At 50.2% G+C, this 19,158-nt stretch overlaps 1 protein-coding gene across 1 annotated transcript; it reads right to left on the bottom strand.

Moving 5' to 3' along the window:
- Nucleotides 1-2,363: 2,363 nt before the first annotated feature.
- Nucleotides 2,364-2,918, bottom strand: basp1 (brain abundant, membrane attached signal protein 1). Its single transcript, XM_068749284.1, has one exon. The coding sequence runs from the start codon at nt 2,916-2,918 to the stop codon at nt 2,364-2,366; it is 555 nt and encodes a 184-aa protein (XP_068605385.1).
- Nucleotides 2,919-19,158: the final 16,240 nt, after the last annotated feature.

The raw sequence follows: 19,158 nt of genomic DNA, 5'->3' as shown, positions 1-19,158 counted from the left end.
AGCTCCCAGTCAGCAAGCTAAATGACACAAGAGTCTTTGAAAGCATCGCCGACTCAGTTTGGCTTCAAAGGATGGTTCTATAGGGGGGGGGCATAGACAGCTTCTCGACATGCTCCCTTCTTCTTCTATCATAATGTTGTCAGGCTTCAGCGTGTTGTCGAGTGTGCAGGCGGCAAACGCAAACATGCTGCACAGAGACTACTTCCCTGCACTCCAGCTGGCGTCCCAACACTCAGCCTTGATGTGCACCGCCAGTAGATCCAGATGGATACAGCTGGGCTAACACGCCATACCGCCAGACACCTGCAGCCAATTCAGTCACAAATTCACCTCTACTGCACGACCTTGGTGGCGGAAGGAACCCGGAGAACCCAGAAGGAACCCGCACAGAAGTGTTTCATAGAGTTTGGCTTCGAGGTGAAGACTGTGGGAAGCGAGGCGGTACGTTACGTACGATGAAGGAAAGCGCCGACGCGTCTTTCTGTACTTGTTCACAAGCGAGGTTTTGTCTCCTTCAGCGGTCAGACAGATTGTATTCGTACCTGTGCGCATGTGTGTGTGGGTGGGCGTTGGTTCTGACTCAGTCCACACACTAAAGGTCAGCGCGTCAGACGAGCGGACCGACCCTCGGCTTCAAAGTCTTTTTCGAATGAACCTGAAAGTTTAAATGTCAGAATCCCACGCGGGTGAAATAAATCTCGCCTCTTTTCACCTGCTGCCGGATGAACTCTGAGAGGATGCGATTCCATCTCCGGAATGTTCCACGGATCGACTGAACTTCCTGAGAATGTCGTCAAATTAACCGATTCACAACCGGCCTCCTTTACCTGGAGATTTTACCTGTGCATTTCCTGTTTCTGTACGTCAAGGGGGGGAGGAGCTTTACTTCCTTCCTGTTAGTAGTCTTCCCGTTGGGCTCCATCCCGCTGTGCATTTAAGCGTAGGAGACCACCGCCCGTGGATGAATCCGCCTGTGAAAGTAGTCCCTGAAGACGCACCACTGCCTCCTGTTTGACTCAAACGCAGCTGATTCGTTCTGGTCGTTAAATTAGCGAATAAATATAGAATGCGTAGAATAATCGTTAGAGTCAATAAATGCTGATTCACACGGAATCGTCCAGTTTCAGTCAATTTCGTACATTTTATTACTGTTGCACCATTTATACAAGTACGTGTAATTTTGAATGCATCAATTTCCATATCGTCGTTTTTTGGGGATGAACGTGTGCAGCGGGAAAAAAGCAATGGTGACATGAGAATGAGAATATCAACTGCCGTTGCCATGGAAGTCGTCCCCCCCCCCCCACTCCACCGAACAAACAGGACTACAGGTTCACCCGACCACAGACATGCATTTCACTGAGTCAAGAGAGTAGAACCGACCCGACGGGCTCGCGACGCGCCTCCGCCGTTTGCTTCTGCTACGATTGGACGAGCGCTGGGAGGAAAACGCCGCGGGTCAGTCGGTGGAAACGGAAAAGTTGGAATGTGATGGTTGAAACGATGGGAATATATTCCTAAAGTAAACCTCGGCTGGATGTTTTAGTAGTAGTAGAGTTAGAGTTTTGCTTTAGTGCAACTGATTTTGGGTAAATCCACCCAAGAATTCCGCATCAGCATTTTGCGGACTTCCAGCAAACTTCCGGAATGTTTAGAAAGCAGCTGCTATCTTCGAGGTTAGCGTCAATTAAAATTTCCACGAGACTTTCTAAGAACACGGCGGAGACGTTGCATATTTTATACGATTATTACAAATGTTAAAAAAACCCTTAGTTCACCAACAATAAGGGTTTCAGTACAAAATCTAGAAGCTCGTTTGAAAAATTCCTACGAATTCAGCTAAGAATGTGTTTTGCTGTGTAAAATCGACCTCTGCCGTGTCTTAGAAAGGTCAAACCAGTTCGTGTCGGGGGGGGGGGGCTTCTTCAGTGAAGAAGAGGATGAGCGGAAAGGGGGCGTGGCTGGTCCAGCTGGTGACCTTACGTCCATCCTCCATGATGCTGGGACGTCCAGGAGGCGGAGGGGGCGGGCCAAGGTGAGAAAGCAGGTCATGAGTGGGCGGAGATGGGTTAAACCTTTTGACGAGATGAGGGGGGGGGGTGATGGGATGGAAAATGAAAATGTCCGACACAGACTCGTGTCAAAGTTCAAATACGACAAAGGGGGAAAATCAAACGTAACAATAATAAGAGCGACGACCATCTGCAGCTCGCACAGATCATCATCGCTTTATTACTGGTGTCATCATAACATGGGGGGGGGGGGGGCTGTTAATTTCTTTTTTTTTCTTCATCACCGTTGTTAGGTATTTAGGTAACTTTTTTTATTTCTTTTTTTCCCCGTTTCAGAAACGAAGCTGTCCATTAATCTTGAACTGCTACGGTTTGATCCTTGCTTGGCGCCTCCGTGGCGTTGGCCTCCTTGGCGGGAAGCTCGGCGGCTGCTGTTGAACTCGGCGCCGCCGCGGCCTCCTTTGCTGGCGCGGGAGCTGCCGCCTCCGTGGGCTTGGGGTCAGGGGAGGCGACGGGGGCCGTCTCGGCTTTGGCTGCTGGTGCCGCGGGGGCCTCAGTCTTTTTGGCGTCGGCCTCGTCTTTGCTCTCGGGCGCCGGAGCCTTAACCTCGGGCTCCTTGGCGGCTGGTTTCTCCTCGGCCTTGGCGGGCTCGGCGCTCTTGGGAGCCTCAGAGTTGGTGGCCGGTTTCTCGGGCTCCTTTGCAGCCGGAGCGGCGTTCTTCTCCTCCTCTTTCGGCGGCGCCGTGTCGTTCGCTACCTCCTTAGCGTTGGCGGTAGCTTCTTCTTTGTTGTCTTTAGGCGCTTCGCTCTCCTCAGCAGACGCCCCCTCTGCTTTAGCATCCTTGTCTTTGGTCTTGTCATCGTTCACGCTGTAGCCCTTCTTCTTTTTGCTGAGCTTTCCTCCCATTTTTGGATCTCTGTCCTCTGAAACAGACGGAAAGCAGAAGGATAGCTTAGCGACCGTTCGATCCGCCTTTACGAGGAAACTTTCATCGAAATCAGTCAATTCAGCCAAAATAAATCCAACATGGGAGCGAGAAGCTTCGACAAAGTCTTGAGAACAAAACAAAACGAAAGTTGAACCACGTACTGAAACAGAAAAAAACACGTCTATATTCCCTCATCATCAGGGGTCCCCAAACTACGGCCCGCGGGCCGGATCCGGCCCATTTCCACATTTGGCCTGGCCCCCTGAACAATACCAGAGACCCAAAATAGAATTTACTTATTTTCCTTTCCATACAACATGAGTAGCCTCCCTTTTATTTGGGACAATTTTAATGATGGTCACATACGGCCAGAAAGTTAATGTTCCGGTGTTCTGTAATATCAACTTATTACATAGTAATTACTTTGTAATAACAGGGCAGGTTTCCTCAGCTCCACGGTGGCATAGTTGGCAGCACTGTCGAGGGGGGCAAAATGGCCCTGGTATCGAATCCCACTACGGGAATGAGATGGAGCAGGGGCAACAGGGTAGGTCCAGGGCACACCTGAGCGGAGTGGAGTGGACCAGTGGTCCAGTTCACTCCGCCCAGGTAAGGCCCTGGGCCTACCCTGCCGCCCCTACTCCACCCCCACTCCCACAGTTGGATGCGAACCCAGTTCCTCCGGCAGTAGACCGGTAACCCTACCGACTACGCCACCGTATAGGTGAGGAAACTTGAGGTATTCTCAGACCACAGCGTGTTGTTGTGTTGTTCTGTGTTGCTATGTTGTTGTGTTGTTGTGTTGTTATGTTGTGCTTTTTCCTTTTGTGTTATGTGGAGTGGGCGTGTCTCAGACCAGGTGACGTCGTACTGGATTCAAAACCAGTGCCTCTGGTCTAAAGTCAACAATGCTACTGTCTATTTATCCTAACGCTTGACAGGATAACATCTAGGTGGTGTAGTGGGTAGTGCACTTGACTCCCTGCTAGAAGATCCTGGGTTCGAAACCAAGGCGTGCAGCGCTCAGGCTTTTTACAAGAATTTGAGGTTTATTGTTTGGTCCTCTGCAGCTGTATTGGATCAGCTGATTGATCCAGTCGTTCTTCGCCTGGATCAATCCCCTGCTCATCATGGACGACAGAGGCGCTGACATCCTCTCCGACGAACAGAAAATGCTGCGTCATCTGAAACGCCACGAGGAAATTTTTCTTTGATCTAATTTATAAATGTGCTCCTTTTGTCCGTTTCTGCTCATTTCCAAGCCTCCTTCAGTAGAAGAATGACGTTTGTTCGATCCTCGTTTTCGTCTCCTTCTGCGTCCTCATGCGGATTTAATTGTTTCGCCAGCCGCCTCCCCTTCCCCATTGATCGTCCAATCCCGTGGCTGATAAAGCCGCCGAGTCAGCAGAGCGCCTGATTGATGACCGTGCAGAAGTATTTATACAGCGTTATTAATCTAAGATGGGGATTCGTGTGAGTCGAGTCGAAAGGTGGCAAAGCCTCGAAGGAAAAACGCGATACTTAAAAGTTAAATTTAAACTTCTAAATTTCTGTTTAGAGGTCAGACCTCGCTTTAAACAGTTTTCAAAGGTACGTAAATGCAGTAATACACAAGTTATAACTATGTAGGACAAATTAAGTGTCCGATAGACCCGAGTAGTTCCGTTGTCTATCAGGACGCGTCCTCGTCCTGCTGCCGTCCAGCTGGCCGACCGAAGACGAGTTCGTTTCAACGAGAGCCGACAGGCCGGGAAACTGGAGCAGAAAATCTGGCACAATCGCACACACGCAAATAATAATACTAAAAAAAAAAACTCTGTACTGGCTCTGTGAGCCGGAAGAAACGGGGAGCAAAGGATGCTGGGAATTGGAAGGTCAGACGGCGGCGTTTGATCTGACAACGACTGAATCTGAAACGGATCGCGCCTCATGACGCTCACGTGGCCGCGTCGCCGGTGGGTTTGGGCTCCAGGCTCGCTGCCGTGGATCCGCAGCTGCATCGCCTCCTTTGGACACGACAAGAACTAATGATGCCATTTGTCGACGGCTGAATTGGCGCAGCCGGGGCGGGGGGGGGGGGAATAGCGGACACCTGCTACCTGCTAGGTTGTCGTAGCAACCGTTTCGTACGATGTCCTAGGTAACGCTATTATGCTACTTCTTCGAGTAGTAACGAATCAAAATCCTAAAAAATATTTTGACATTTTGTTTGTTTGTTTCTCAGGCCGCTGATCCCACGATGGGACGGCGTCCAAACGGCGACGCCGTTTCCAGAGACGGCCGTTGGATCCGTTCCGGCGCAACGCTCTGGAATTGTCTGTGTGCACACACACACACACACACACACACGCACAATGTTTATGAATGGGAGTGTGTGTCTGAGAAATACGTGACCTTTGACCCACCCACAGCTCCCCTCTCTCCACACACACACACACACACACACACACACACACACACACACACACACACATCCGTCAGCCTCAAGGCCGACTTCCAGCCGGACCAGCGACGCTCCCGGCTCGGCTGTAGGTCCTGACCTTCCCACCATCGTCCACCATCCAAACCCTCCGTCCCGCCTCCGCGTCAACAAGCAGGAATCTGCTTCGTCACAACAGCTAAACATTTCCTGTTCAATAAGGACGTGAACTCCCCGCCAACCCTGACGAAGGAGAAAAAAGCCATGTCTGACAGGAAGTCGGATGAAACCGCCGATAACACCGGACTGGAGCGACGGATTTGTCTGCGGTTGTTGGGTCAGCGCCCGTCGTCCTCAAGCACAAACTGAACGGGTTTCATTTGAGGGAGACGCCGCCGCCGGCGCCGAGAGCTGCGACCCGTTCGGTTCATTTACTCTGGACGGGAGCCAGTTTCCGTTCCTGAACTCCGTGAATTGGACGGATTCGAAAACCGACCCGGAGGCCGAAGGGTTTTGAGGCAGATGAACTCGCCTCCTTTTATTTATCTCCAAACAGAAAACAGAAGTGCTCGTAAAAAAAAAAAAAAAGCACTTTAACATGTAACTCGTGCATGTCCCCGAAGCCCGTCCTCCAAAAATAGCAAGGACGTCCTCGAGGGACTCTGGGACATAACGACGGTGGGAGAGGAACCTGTCTCCTCCTCAATCGCCACCAATAGAAAAACGAATTCCATTCTCGGTGTCTTTCTCTTTCGGGTGAGCAGAACTGGATTGGACCTCGATCCTGAGATGCCCCTCCCATCGCGGCGTGAGCAGAATCAGCTGATCGCCACGCGGACCCGTCGCCGTTTTCCTCTGGGACAATTCAAGCGTGATGGCATGTCCCAAAAGAAAAAGAGAAGAGATAGAGGAAGTTTGCCGGGATGACTCAGTGGAATATTTTAAACACGAACTGAAACCCAAAGAGTCAAAGTGGACGTCTGGTCAAATGTCTCCTCCCGATTCAAGTATCTAATGTCGACAACTCGCGCGTCGACTCTGCGGCGTCTTATCAGTTCCTACTGAAGATGGGACAGCAAACGACGGGATTTGAGGTTAGCGCCTCCCGGCCTCTTCCTGATTTTGACCCTCTCGCAGCATCTCCCCGTGTTTGATAAATTACTTATCTGCTTCTGCTCCGGGTCCAAACTCCTTGTGTTCCTATTGCGCAAGCGTTGCAAACCCAATATCGTGAGCCTAACTCAAACACGCAGCACGCTCCTTTTCCCCTTTGATGCTGCCAACGCTCCAAATGTTGGGCCTGGCAGCCGCTCACGTCCGCCGACTAAATGACGCGAGGCGCTGCCGTCCGCTCAGTCTGTCCAAGGTACTCTCAATCCTCTCAATTAGCAGAGCTGCAAAGCGTAGCCAAAACACGCCGGTGTTTTCATCGCCTTCAATCTGCCAGGGGAAATTATTTATAACAGCGCTCCGCTAATACGTCCGACCGGTTTCAAAGGAGAAGCGAGCGAACGGAGCTAGCAAGGAAAGTGCAGGAAATTCATGCTTCCATTCGAAGAGATTAAAAGCGATATTTAATGCGTCCATTTAGCAGCGTGCATGTCGGTAACACTGACACCAAATCCATCCTGACTGCATGTGTCAAGAATGAAAATAGAAAATCCCACGCTATCATGAATAGCGGCGCTAACGGCGAGATGCAAATGAGGCTCGAGCGGCTGCAGCACGTCGATGAGTGTGTTTATCCTCCCATAAAATATTAATTCACGCGGCTCTTCTCAGCCGAGTGGACGACTGCTCTAAATGGAAGCGCATTTGAAGTCAGTTACAGATGAATGTGTGAGTCTCTTACGGCTTTAGCCATCTGTTAGCTACCATGGCTAACTTTTTGCTCTGATACGGACTTCTTTTTACTGCTTAAGTTCCTGAACTATTCATTCCCATCGCGAATGTGACCAAATCTCTCCAGACGGGAAAATAAAGGCTCTCCCACGCAAGTGGTAGCCAAGAGGCTAATTACCCAGCAGCGCTACTGTTAGCCAAAATCCATAGTTCATGCTAATTAAACTTCTAATTAATGTCAACTGTGACTGGGCAACTTCTTAACGTGACTCGGCAAATCCATCCATGTATTTACTTTAAATATCCGTGGATGGTAAAAGATGAACTTAAAAGCTTTCCTTTCAGATGATAATGATTCAGGTGTGAAAGAGCCTCTTCCAGATCGGCTCCAGAGGGATTTGGCGTCTTCAGACTTCATTTGTCTCAATAAACGTTGGGATTCGTGGGACTTCTTCGGATAGTCCAGGAAAACGAGCTTCAAAATGAGACTTTCATTCCGACTGTCATTTCCTTTAGATTGACCTACGGATAGCCGTTCCAGGGCAGTCTCTGATCGATCTACATGGCGGCCATTTTGAGCAGAAGTACACGCTGTACATGTAAGAGAAGCTGCAATAAAGACAGAAACCACAAATCAAAATGGACTCTGAGCTGAGACGGAGACAGCGCCGGGATTTATTAGTCCTCCACGTGCTTTCAAAGGGACTCTTCACAAACTGCTGTGACAGCCGGCTCTATCTTCCGTTCCATCACAGCCTGCTGCCAATAATCCGTCCCCCCCCCCGACACGCCGCCGCCGCCGCCAAGCCGCCTCAGATACACGCTGTTAAGACAGCAGACTTCACGCGCTGTCAAGCACCCACACGGTTCAAACCGTAGCCAGCGTCGTAGCCGATTAACCCGCCGTGCTTCCTCACAACTACGCTTTGCGTGATGTAACCGAACCGCAGGGACTATTTAACGTAGAGGACTTTGTGTTCTCAGCTGTGTTTGCGTGTCGTTAATAAAAACACAGCAGCTTTTGTCCCATGGATTATTAGAATGCCGTCGATTGTCCGACTTCTGTTGAACACACAACGAGAACAATGGAATACCTGAACAGGTGCGCAGTGTCAGCCAAGAGAAACCCAATCAAAGCAACCCCGCACGCACAGGGGGCGTGTACTAAATGGGAAGAAAGTAGAAAGTAGAAGGCAACACCGGCCTTCTGCCAGTCCTTTGCTTAATTTCACGCAATTGTGAGGGTTGAATTTAAGTAAATTTAGCCATTGTTTTAATCTAACTAATCAATCCAGCAATCTGATTGCCCCCCCCCCCCCCCGAGTGGCGGCGATAAAGCTCTCTGTGCTCCACGGGTCAGACTTAATTGCTATCAGACAAGCTCCCGATTGGTTTCAGATTTGGTGATAATCGCATTCACGGCTTACATTTAATGAGGTGTTGCCGTGGTTACACCCGCCGAGGCGCTCGGAGCGAATTCTTCTCTCACTTCTCTTACTTTGGTTCTTTTTTGGCGTCTGAATTTGTCTCCGTTTCAATCAGAGGAGCTAAATCGTAGAGGATCCGAACCACCCGGGGGGGGGGGGGGGGGGGGTCGTTCCAGAGCAGCTTCTTTTATCTTTGTCTTCCTCTCCGCTCGGCTTCGGTCGACTCTGTCTCTTATGTCAATCAATATCTCTGCAGCTTTAAGCCCGCCGGGGTCCCGCGACATCTTCCTGTCCATCTGTCCGCCCGGATCCGCGAGGACGTCAATCGATATCTCTGCGGGATGGACCCGAGCCGAAAGGTTGATTCTGAGAATCTGTGCATCCCTACTTTAGCATTTAGCTACTAGTGCTAGCATGGTTGGAGAGGCCGGAGCATTAATGGGCCGGCCCGTGGTTCATGCCACAGGCTGCTTCTTTCCGGCCTTTATGTTGGAGGGAAGAAACGCTCCACGCTTCAGTCTGCATCCTCCCACAACAACAATGTCGGTGAAGTCATGGTGAAACTTTAGAGCTCAGCGGAGGAACTGGAATGAAGCTACGTCTCTAAAAACCAAGGCAGGTTCCTGTTTTTGTGTCAAAGAGGTGCCCTCCTGGGTCTAAGGTGGGCACACATTTAACGTTTTAGATTCAACAGGACTTCACTTCCTGCTCATCTGTAATCCTCACAAAATAGCAGATGTCCATTCACACCACGAGGACAGAGCTGCCTGTTAAAGTTACATAGAAATTAGGATTAATCAGGATTACAACCAGCGACGCTCTGACATCACAGGCAGCCAATCGGCAGCCACACAAATGAAAACCAGTTCCTGTTGAAGGTCGGGTTAAACGAGCTTGGTGGTTCCGTCTTCGTCCTCTGGAATGAACAGAAGAGGAATGTCCTCGTCTCCGACCCCGGAGGAATGAAAGGTCACCGAAGGGAAGGCGTCTGATGGACAACGAGCTGCGATGAGTCACGGCAGCAACATCTGGAGACGAGGCTTCAGGCTCGGTTCTAATGACACAAACGCCTCGTCCTCCATCCATCCGACCCCCCCCCGCCCCTCGGTGTTGCGTCCACGTGACCCCTGTCGCCAGCCAGACACCGTCAGAGCGAAACCGGCGGCGGCAGGCGTCCGCTGTCTGGAGCCACAGCAGAGGAGAAGGAAGGACAGCCCGAGGACAGCAAGGACGAGGAGACGGGACAAACTCTGGCTAACCCCAGAAAAAAGGGCCACAGGGGGGGGGCAAGAGCCGAGACTCACTGAGGGCGGGGCCTGCAGTCCACGCCACCTCTGATTGGTCCGTCTGGTATGAACTGTCTCACGGAGACTGTAGAATAACCAGCGACAGAGACACACACACACACACACACGTGGCGGTACAGACTCGAGTCCTCCATCACGTCTCTCCCTCTCCCGGTGAGAAGCGTTCCCGTGATTCCGACCTCGTCGTCAGCTCCGCTCCGGCTGATCCGAGCTGACAGAACTGGGGCTGCGGCACCAACCGGAGCAGCCGACTACCGACGACTCCCTCGCCGCACCTCCTCGCTACTTTCATAGTTCATTCTCCGGACTCCTTTCCTGAGCCTCCTCCTTTCAGTGAGAGGAGGAGACAGGAGATGCTGGCGCTTTTTGGTCAATCCAACTTTCCTTTTCTCCTGTTGCCGTATTTGTGATCTGGTATCGTGTGGGTTCTTAAATCGCCTTTAAGTGCGTCTCAGTGAAATTAAATACAGTGTAATTGATTAAATGGTAAATTCAAGGTCTCTCACACGACGACATGCTGCAACCGCCGCCCTGGACGACCTGCTGAGCAGCAAACCGTTAAAGATTCTTCCTTCAGGAGGAGGTGGAGACAAAAAAAAAAAAAAAACGGAGCTAAAAATAGAATACTGGAGTTGAAATTCTTCAGGTGAGACAGAAAATACGTCTCTCGGGATTTCAACCCAAAATAATGTTGCTCCTCCAATGTCGAAGGTGACTTCATCAAGCTAGGCTGCATTACGCCGCGCCGCTCTGTTAGCGGTTGCAAATGGAGGCTTCCTGTCCGTTTAGTTAGCAAAGGAGGAACAGATTCAACGTCTGTTTAGGCCGAATGAGAAGGATGCCGCATTTCAACAAGGTGTTGCCTGAGCAGCCCGCACCTGGAAGGCTGGAATAGAAGCTAGCAGCTAGCAGCTAACTGGGCAAAGTAGGAACTGAAGCAGTCCAGGAGCATCTTTTATCTACGAGCAGGATGATTATGTCATTTATCACGCGTGTGAAGTGTCAGATGACGCAAAGACGCTACATGCTATAAGTATTTGCTAGCTAAAGGCCCCACATCGGGGGGGAGGTGCTACAACAACGTCTGTTCGTTCGCTGTAATTGAAAGGAGGAGGCTCCTTCACTGCGTTAAAAAAAAAGGGCTAACGCTAACTACTTTAGCTCGGGGTGTGCGCAAGTTGAACATCAAAGACAAGATGCAGAAATCAAAGGAAACAAAACTCTGACGGTTGAAATATTATTAATCCATGATCGTCTGTGAGAAGCAGAGCGGAACGACGGCAGATACGACATCGACCTTTCCATCCGGGGTCACGCGGCGCCGACATTCACGCCGGGTCTGTTTGACACAGGAAATTCCTGCAGTTAATAATTTACTCTTGCGAACACAGAAATGTCTCAACCGGGTGAGATCATGGGACGGGGAATGTCGATCAGAATCGACTGAGCGCATTCGGACCCCAAACGAAGCCGAAGCCGCCGGAACGACTTCCGCGGAATGTCAAGATTGTTCTTTAACAAACACGACCTGGAAAAATGATTCCCGTTTGCCGTGTTGCGCCGCAAACCTGTCAAAAGTTAGGCCGTTAAAAATGTCGAGGAACTCTCGGTCAGTTTGACAAACCGGTTTCAGATCCGTGAGGACGAGGGGGTGGGGGGGGGGGGGGGGGGGGGGGGGGGGGGTGGAGTGGATTCGAGTTCGGCCCCCCCCAGCCCCGTCGGGTGCGTATCAGATGACGCTGTCACTTCTGGTTTAAGATGTAATTTCCTGGAAGACAAAGCGCGATGTGACAGATGGCGCCCACGGTGAAAGCGCCAGAGGAGGACATGTGAGAGTTCTGTCAACCCCCTCGACCCGGTCCGGTCCGGGGCGGACCTGGACCCGGGCCGGCTGCCCCCCGTATTCACGGTCAGGGTCAGCGAGTTTAGCGTCGCTAAAACCGCGTTATATTTACTGGTATGTCACATGACATCACAGGAGCCAATCAGAGTTGCCCTTCTAAAAAGAATCTCCTGATCAAACGTTATCTGATGGTTCATGACAGCAAGGCGATCAATACAGACGCTGCGGGAGAGCGATTACATACCAAACACAACCTGGGAGGATTCTAATCAATCACTGACAGGCAGAAAATGATCACCAATCATAATCCGCGCGTGTGTGTGATAAGGTGCGTGTTGTTGTGAACAGATTCTAGAAAACGTTTTCAGAATAAATAATAATTGAATTTTACTTTGCAACATTTCTGAAGCTGCTTTATTGATACATTATTAACGATTTATTTACAAAAAAATCCTGCAAAGCTGAAGAAAAGAGGCGTCTTAAAATGAGAACAAACATGACTTTTTTACCTTTATAGATATTCTTTGAGATAAAAGGACGCGTCCGATTGGCTGCAAAAGATGCAGATATCGATCATCAATCTGTAAATTGTTTAAATATTCAATCACATTTTATCCACCAAATGACAGAGAAGCGTCACACATGAGGAGCCCGACGTTTATTATTGAACGTTATCGATGGATAATCAATAACGTTGATCAGCTGATCGACTCCTCCTCCGGCGCAGCTTCATCACAGCCCACTGTGGCTCCTTTTCACGCACAAACAAGCCGCGTCTGGAAATTCCCGCCACGTGCACGCGCGAGCACACGCGCGTATTCGCATACGCACGAGCCCACGACAAGGGGGAAAAAATAATAATAATCTTCTTCAATTTTATTTGTTTTCTCACGATTCTCCATCACCGGTGGGTGAACATCATCATCCCGAGTTCAATCCGCGCCATCCTCCTCTTCCTCATCCTCATCCTCATCCTATTGATAGTCGAAGCGGCATCTCTCCCATCCACACCCTACTCGCACTGCGCATGCGCGCCGCGGCAGACAAAGGACCAAGCCGTGGAACCGACGGAGGAAAGGATAAAGTTGACCATCCAGCATGAGCAGGGGGGGTAACAGAACCCGAGTGGGTTCAGGTGCGCAAACAGAACCCTTCATCATCATCTTCATCATCATCATCAGCATCCTTCTTCTCAGCGCAATAAATCACAGATAAGAGCCACGATTCATCAGAATCATGACATAATCTGGTTAGCGACGCAGTGTGTGTGCGTGTGCGTGTGTGTGTGGGGGGGGGGGGGGGGGGCAGTTGCATGAGGCTAAATTGTGTCACACCTTCACACAGACAAAGAGGTGGGAGAGTCCGTTGGCCGTAAATGAAGAAAAAGAAAAGCAAACGACACCGTAAAAGCGCGCGGGGCGCGTGACAGGAGGCCCGCGTGCGGGCGACGCGTCTTATCCTCCAGTGAAAGTGTGAAAACCGGAGTCGGTGAAAAGCGCGTGTTCATCCAGAACGTGCACACCCCTTTCCCCCCCCGTGCGGCTCGTGACAGAGGCAGAAATAATTCCTGAATATTCCTGAATATTCCTGAATATTTCCGAACGTTGCGGTTTTCCCTTCTGCTCCATATTTTCATTCCCTTAAACTGAAAGGTCTTTTGTCTTCAGCGCGCTTCGACTCCTCCAAGAGGAGGGATGGAAAAAAGACAAAAGGGATGAAAACACATCCTCCGCGCTCCTTTGAGGAGGCGCGGAGGAGCAAAAGGCGCGCGGAGGCGCTTACCGTGAGCTCGGAGGTCCCGGCGCTCCCTCTGCTCTCCTCTCGGCTGCTGTAGTTTCTTTTTGCGGCTTCTCCTGCGCGCCGATCGGCTTGTGCCCGCTTTGCACGGTCCGGTTCCACTCGGCGATCCTCCGCCTGCGCGCACACGCAATCCGTATACGTATACGCGCGTGGGTTGTGCACGCGTGCACACACAGCTGGTGCGCAATCCGTATCCAGAAAATGTATTTTTACTTTATCAGCATTATTTAAAAAATGTCAAATAAAGCCTTATTTGCGAGAAGTGAGCGTTCGAGTCTGTCTTTGATTTATGATCAATTAATAGATAATAAATCTATTACTGCAGCATTCCTGTAATAATTCAATCACATCCGCTCTCACGTTTATTGTACGATCTCCCTTTTTTTCTAAATGCAGGTTTTATATTCTTGCTATCAATAATCTCTATTCAAAAAGACTTAATTCCTCATTTTTTATTTTTTAATATAGTATAATACATAGTTCCAAGGGTGCGTTTGTTTTATTCGTAAATAATTACGATTGTATTGCGCACTGGTTGGTCGGGTAAATTTCCTACGCGCTTTCTTTAGCGTAAATGCCGCTTCAGCCTCCGTCTTTCCGTCTTCGTGCGCCCCCTGTCGGTCGCTGCAGGTACTTCTCCGGTCGTTGAGTTCACGCCCTGAATGCACCTGTCGATGCCCGAAAAAGCAGAGGCAGCATTTTACATAAATAAACACATAATTCTGATGTTTTTATCTCTTTGTGTTTGCCATTTCTTTATTGTTATTATGATTCATTCATTATTGATTACTTTATTAGTTACTTTGTCATAAAACTTGATATCTTTTTTTTTTTTTTAACTGATACAGTTTTTCAAGAGGACGATGAGTTATTAGAAGATTTAATCTTATTAAATTGGAGCCCCTGTATTTATTGTACGCGTTTAAGTACTGCTATTTGACACTAGATGGCGATGTTTGCAAAGAACTTAAAAGATGTATTCGGCGTTGTGAAAACTTCCAGCGAAGAAGAAGAGGTCGAACATTATTTGAACTCAGGAGGTGGAAATTTCATTGTTAAATAGAATTTATTTCATTCTTTCTTGAGAATTTTAATTCGTGCAGAATAAAATCACAGATTCTCCAGGTTCGAGAAATTTATCACAAGCACTGAAATAAATGTTAACCCAAAGGCATAAAACAAACGTTAGCTCTATAGCAACTTCAATGAGTTGAAAAGATGTCTGAAGTGGCCACGGGAAATGTTCGTCTTCCTCTTCCTGTTTGGGTCGCTTTAAAGTTCCGGATACGCTGGCAGAGGATCAAACAACTCCAGAGAAGACGCTCCTGGGGGACGTCCACGACGTCCCAACTCAACGGTCCCGGAGCCGCTCTGATATCTAAACCCGTTTCAAAGACATTAAATGTCTCTATTCGGTCAGAACCGAAGAAGACCTTTGTCTTCAAACCCACAACAAGAAGTCCAGCTGCTTCAGCAGGCAGGAGGTAGAGGTCAAGGGTCAAGGACATGACATTGTCCACACACACAGACAGACACCTGAGACTACAGGTCCATCCTCTGCACCGACGGCAGGGGGAGTCAGAGAGACGGCGGAGGCTGGAGGAGGAGGAGGAGGAGGCGGGTTCACGCTGAGGGGGCGGAGCTTCGGGATTATTGTCCACCGGTTTCACTGATTGCCTCCTCCTGACTGAGCGTCTCCGAAGTTCGGCCGCCTTCTCGCCAGTTTACCGAACCGCAGACCGGAGGAGCGCGAAGGAGCCCCCGAGGAGGAGCCCCCGAGGAGGAGCCCCAGAAGTTGGAGGATCACCTCCTGCAGCTCCGCGCTGGCCGACCCACGGACGGACCTCCTCCGTCCTGCAGCCGCTCCGGGGATCCTCCCGGTCCCGGACTGAGACACACGGAGCTCCGTTTCCCCCCCCCGTGCTTTGCTGGACTCGCACTCACACATGAGTGGGATTGAGCGCGTGCGCGCGGCTTCCCTACGACAAATCCCCAGGGATTAAAATAAGGAGGACGATGGACAACTTCTTCACTGAGGTGAGGAGGCGCCTGAACGCACCACGCGCTGGTTGAATGAGAGAGTTTATCCCGTTGTGATATTTGGACGCTCTTAAGGCGCCTGAACGCACCACGCGCTGGTCGAATTAGAAAGTTTATCCCGTTGTGATATCTGGACGCGCTTCGGGCGCCTGAACGCACCACGCGCTGGTTGAATGAGAGTTTATCCCGTTGTGATATTTGGACGCTCTTAAGGCGCCTGAACGCACCACGCGCTGGTTGAATTAGAAAGTTTAAAGAGAACTTTAGGACGCCAGAAATTCTGACAACGGAACAAAGCAAACGTCAAAAACACCGAACCGGTAGAAGAATGTTATTATAATATGCAAACAAAATGTAAAATGTTCACGACATGAATATTCCAGGATTTAGACTGGGGGGGGGGGGTCGGACGGTGTCCCAGTGGATCTGTGATATTTCCACACCTTTTCCCATTTCCTCCAAGAAAAGTCTTTAAAGTTAAAAATAGAAGTCTGAACCCAGCCCCTGGGGGGGGGGGCTTTGATTGGTCACCTCTATGGCCAATCATTGACCACCTTAATCACCTCTATGGGTCCCCAGCACGGTTTGGAGGTTGATTCCCCTCATCTTGATTGGCCAGTATTCCCAGTAGACACTGGCGTAGACTCACGAAGCTGAAGTTGTTATCCGCTGTCATAGGCTCGAATCCCCCCCCCCCCCCCTTCATCTGTTTGGTGAGGTGGGGAAAAAAAACATTCTTGTAGCAGAAAATTTTGTCATTCATGAATGTCCAGATTGATCAGATCCAAACAATCGGCCGGAAACGTTGTTGGATAAAACTAAAGGCATAAAAGGATGCACATCGTGTTGCGTTCAATGACCGAAGTTTTGTGTGTTGGAAAACCGAACCACCTGTCGTTGTGCAACCAACTCCTCCTCGGATTCTGACTCACGGCGAATAATCGACAAATTGGTTCTAGAATTACGACATCAGAACCCGCACCTATCCGGGGCGACGTCAGCCAGGTGAGGCAGCAGCGCCTGAACTCGTTTATTTATTTATTTATTTTTGGGAATTCCGAGCAAACACGGCGTCATGGCAACGGTTATCGACTGCGGATGAGTGAGCCTACCGCTGGCTTTAAAACCGGTTCGTCCGCGGTGTAACGGTTAAACGGCTTAACCTGCCGGAGGAGTTCTACTTCCTGCTTCTCTCTGATTGGTGCTGGTGCGTTTTCAAAAAATGTCAGCCAGGTTTTTTGAGTGGTAGGAGAGGCCAAAGGTCGCGCTGAGCTCATCGGCGCTCGTGAGAGGCGACTTAAACAAACAGCGTGAGGCCGGGGGGGTTTTCTCTGCAGGTCTTTGGCACATCTGGATCGCTCAGCTGCCAGAAATGGGCGGGCTCAAATATCGGCCCGCCCTCCCGCCTGCCTTTGTGTCTGCCAGCTAATCGCAGCTGAAACAAAGAGCCCAGTCTTCAAGGAAAAGGCCATTTGACGGTGGAAGTGGAGCGGCTTCCAACTCCTGCATGTGCAGGCCAACAGCCTGAACGGGAACAGGAAGCTGGCGCGGCGTGTTTATACCGAAGGCGGTTCAGACGAGGCGCCGGCGGACGAACGGCTTCCAACCCTCGGGCCGCCGTTTTGTCATCGTTTACTGGTCTTTAAAAAAAACTTCCTTTTTATCTGCAAGTCTTTAAGCATTTAAAATTTACATTTCAGATCTCGCTCTGTGTTCAGAGCATTACAGGCTTTGTCTTTATTTGAACAGTGGGCGTGGCGCGGAGTAGATTGTCCAATCAGAGAGCAGGCTTGCCTCAGGTGTGACTCTGCAGCGACGGCTGTGTCAGAGGGCAGACGTGTTCGTCAGGCATGAAGAGGTGGAAGGTGACGTCACGCATGGTGTGTGTAACGAGTGACGCAGTCGTTACACACACCTGGATGTAAAGATTGATTAGAAGAACAACAACAATTCATTCATGTTTCTGACGCTCACGATGCCCCCCCCATCATTTCAGCTTCTCCTCTGACATTCCTCAGACATCTGCTTTCCCCATTTGAACCGTAAAAAAATAACAGCCGATCATTAGCCTTAATTTGCTCGCCACAACAAACGGACGCTTCATTCGCACAACGATTTCAGCCGCCTCGCCTCGCCGGCCCGTTTGAAGCTGAAACACGACCCCGGAGGAGCCCGGAGGCAGTCAGACGCCCCCTCAACCCCCCCATTCCAGCTCCTCGTTGTTGTTCTGGGACGGACGTGTCGAACGCCAGGCCGGAGTTACGAATGAGCCAGACGGAATCTGAAAGGCAAATAACGGATTTGTGTCGTTTATGTTTGTTCCTAAAACTACTCGGGAGAAAAATACTTGACGCCGGAATGAAAGCTAAAACGGATGAATCACGGAGGATCCCTCTGTGGCGAGGGTGGCGAGCGGCTCGGGTGCGATGAGACGGTCTGGTTGGGTCGTTTTACACTCGTGTGAGCCATGTGATGCGAGCGCATACTTTTGTCCATGTGGCGGTAGCGAAACACAAACATCTGTGTAATCATTTGATGTCTATGCGAAACGGCAGCGAGTCGTTGGCCGCCGGCCCGGCGACGCCTCTTCTTATTTTTATTTTTTACACCCGTGTTGGCGCCTTCTCTGGGAGGCGGAAGCTCTGGATGAGGGCCAGAGCGGCCTGCGATCCGTCTCCAACAGGTTCTGCTGCTTTCGACCGACGGCGTGCAGAACAGGAAGCCCGTTTGTTAGCTAACGCAAGATCCAAAGATCGTAAAGTTTGGGAAAACGAGTGAAAGTGACGGCGGTTTGACAAAAGTAAAACTTCGGTGTTCTCACCTGAAGGTGTTTTTCTCTTCCCTACCTGCTCGACAAACACCTGACGGAAGAACAGTTTAATTGATCCCGTGAGCTGGATTCTAATGTTGTGTAATTACCGATTTGTCAATCACCTGAAGGCGGGTTAGGCATGTCATGCACATGCTATGACACGCATCACCTGGCCTACAAACCCTCACGGTAAGCATTTAACGGGAACACCTGCAGCTACTCGTTCCTGTACTTCAGAAAAGCACGCGCGTGTGTTAAGTCTGCCTGGTGTGGATTCACGGAGCAACTTCCTGTCTGAGCCCGTTTTATATTCCAGTTATTATGGGTGTATTGAGGGTCGTGGGGGACGACGACATTCTCGGAGTGACCCAGGCACAGTCCTGAACCCTCTCTGTGAGGCGACCACGCACATTCAAGACTTCAAAAGACTTTAACTCTCTGAACATTCCAAGGACATCAGCTGTTGTCTCTCAGATATACCGGTCTGTTCCTGATCAGGTCTGGGAGGGCATTTGGGGGGGGGGTTATCTGGTCACTGACTCTGAAGCTTCCTGCTAATCATTGTCACCACACACACACACACAAACGCAACGCAAAGACTAGGCCTAGCCCAAGAAGAGCAAACATCCATTACGGTAATTAGCCCGTTGTCATGCCAACCTGTTGCGCAGAGGCCCGCTAGCGTAGCAACTCGGACACGATTCCCTAATGATTCCAGAGATCCAGTA

The sequence above is a fragment of the Brachionichthys hirsutus genome, chromosome 15, assembly GCF_040956055.1.
Source record: "Brachionichthys hirsutus isolate HB-005 chromosome 15, CSIRO-AGI_Bhir_v1, whole genome shotgun sequence".
NCBI classification, from domain to species: Eukaryota; Metazoa; Chordata; class Actinopteri; order Lophiiformes; family Brachionichthyidae; genus Brachionichthys; species Brachionichthys hirsutus.
Note: the sequence above shows the minus strand (reverse complement) of the source record. Positions and strands in the feature narration are given on the sequence as shown.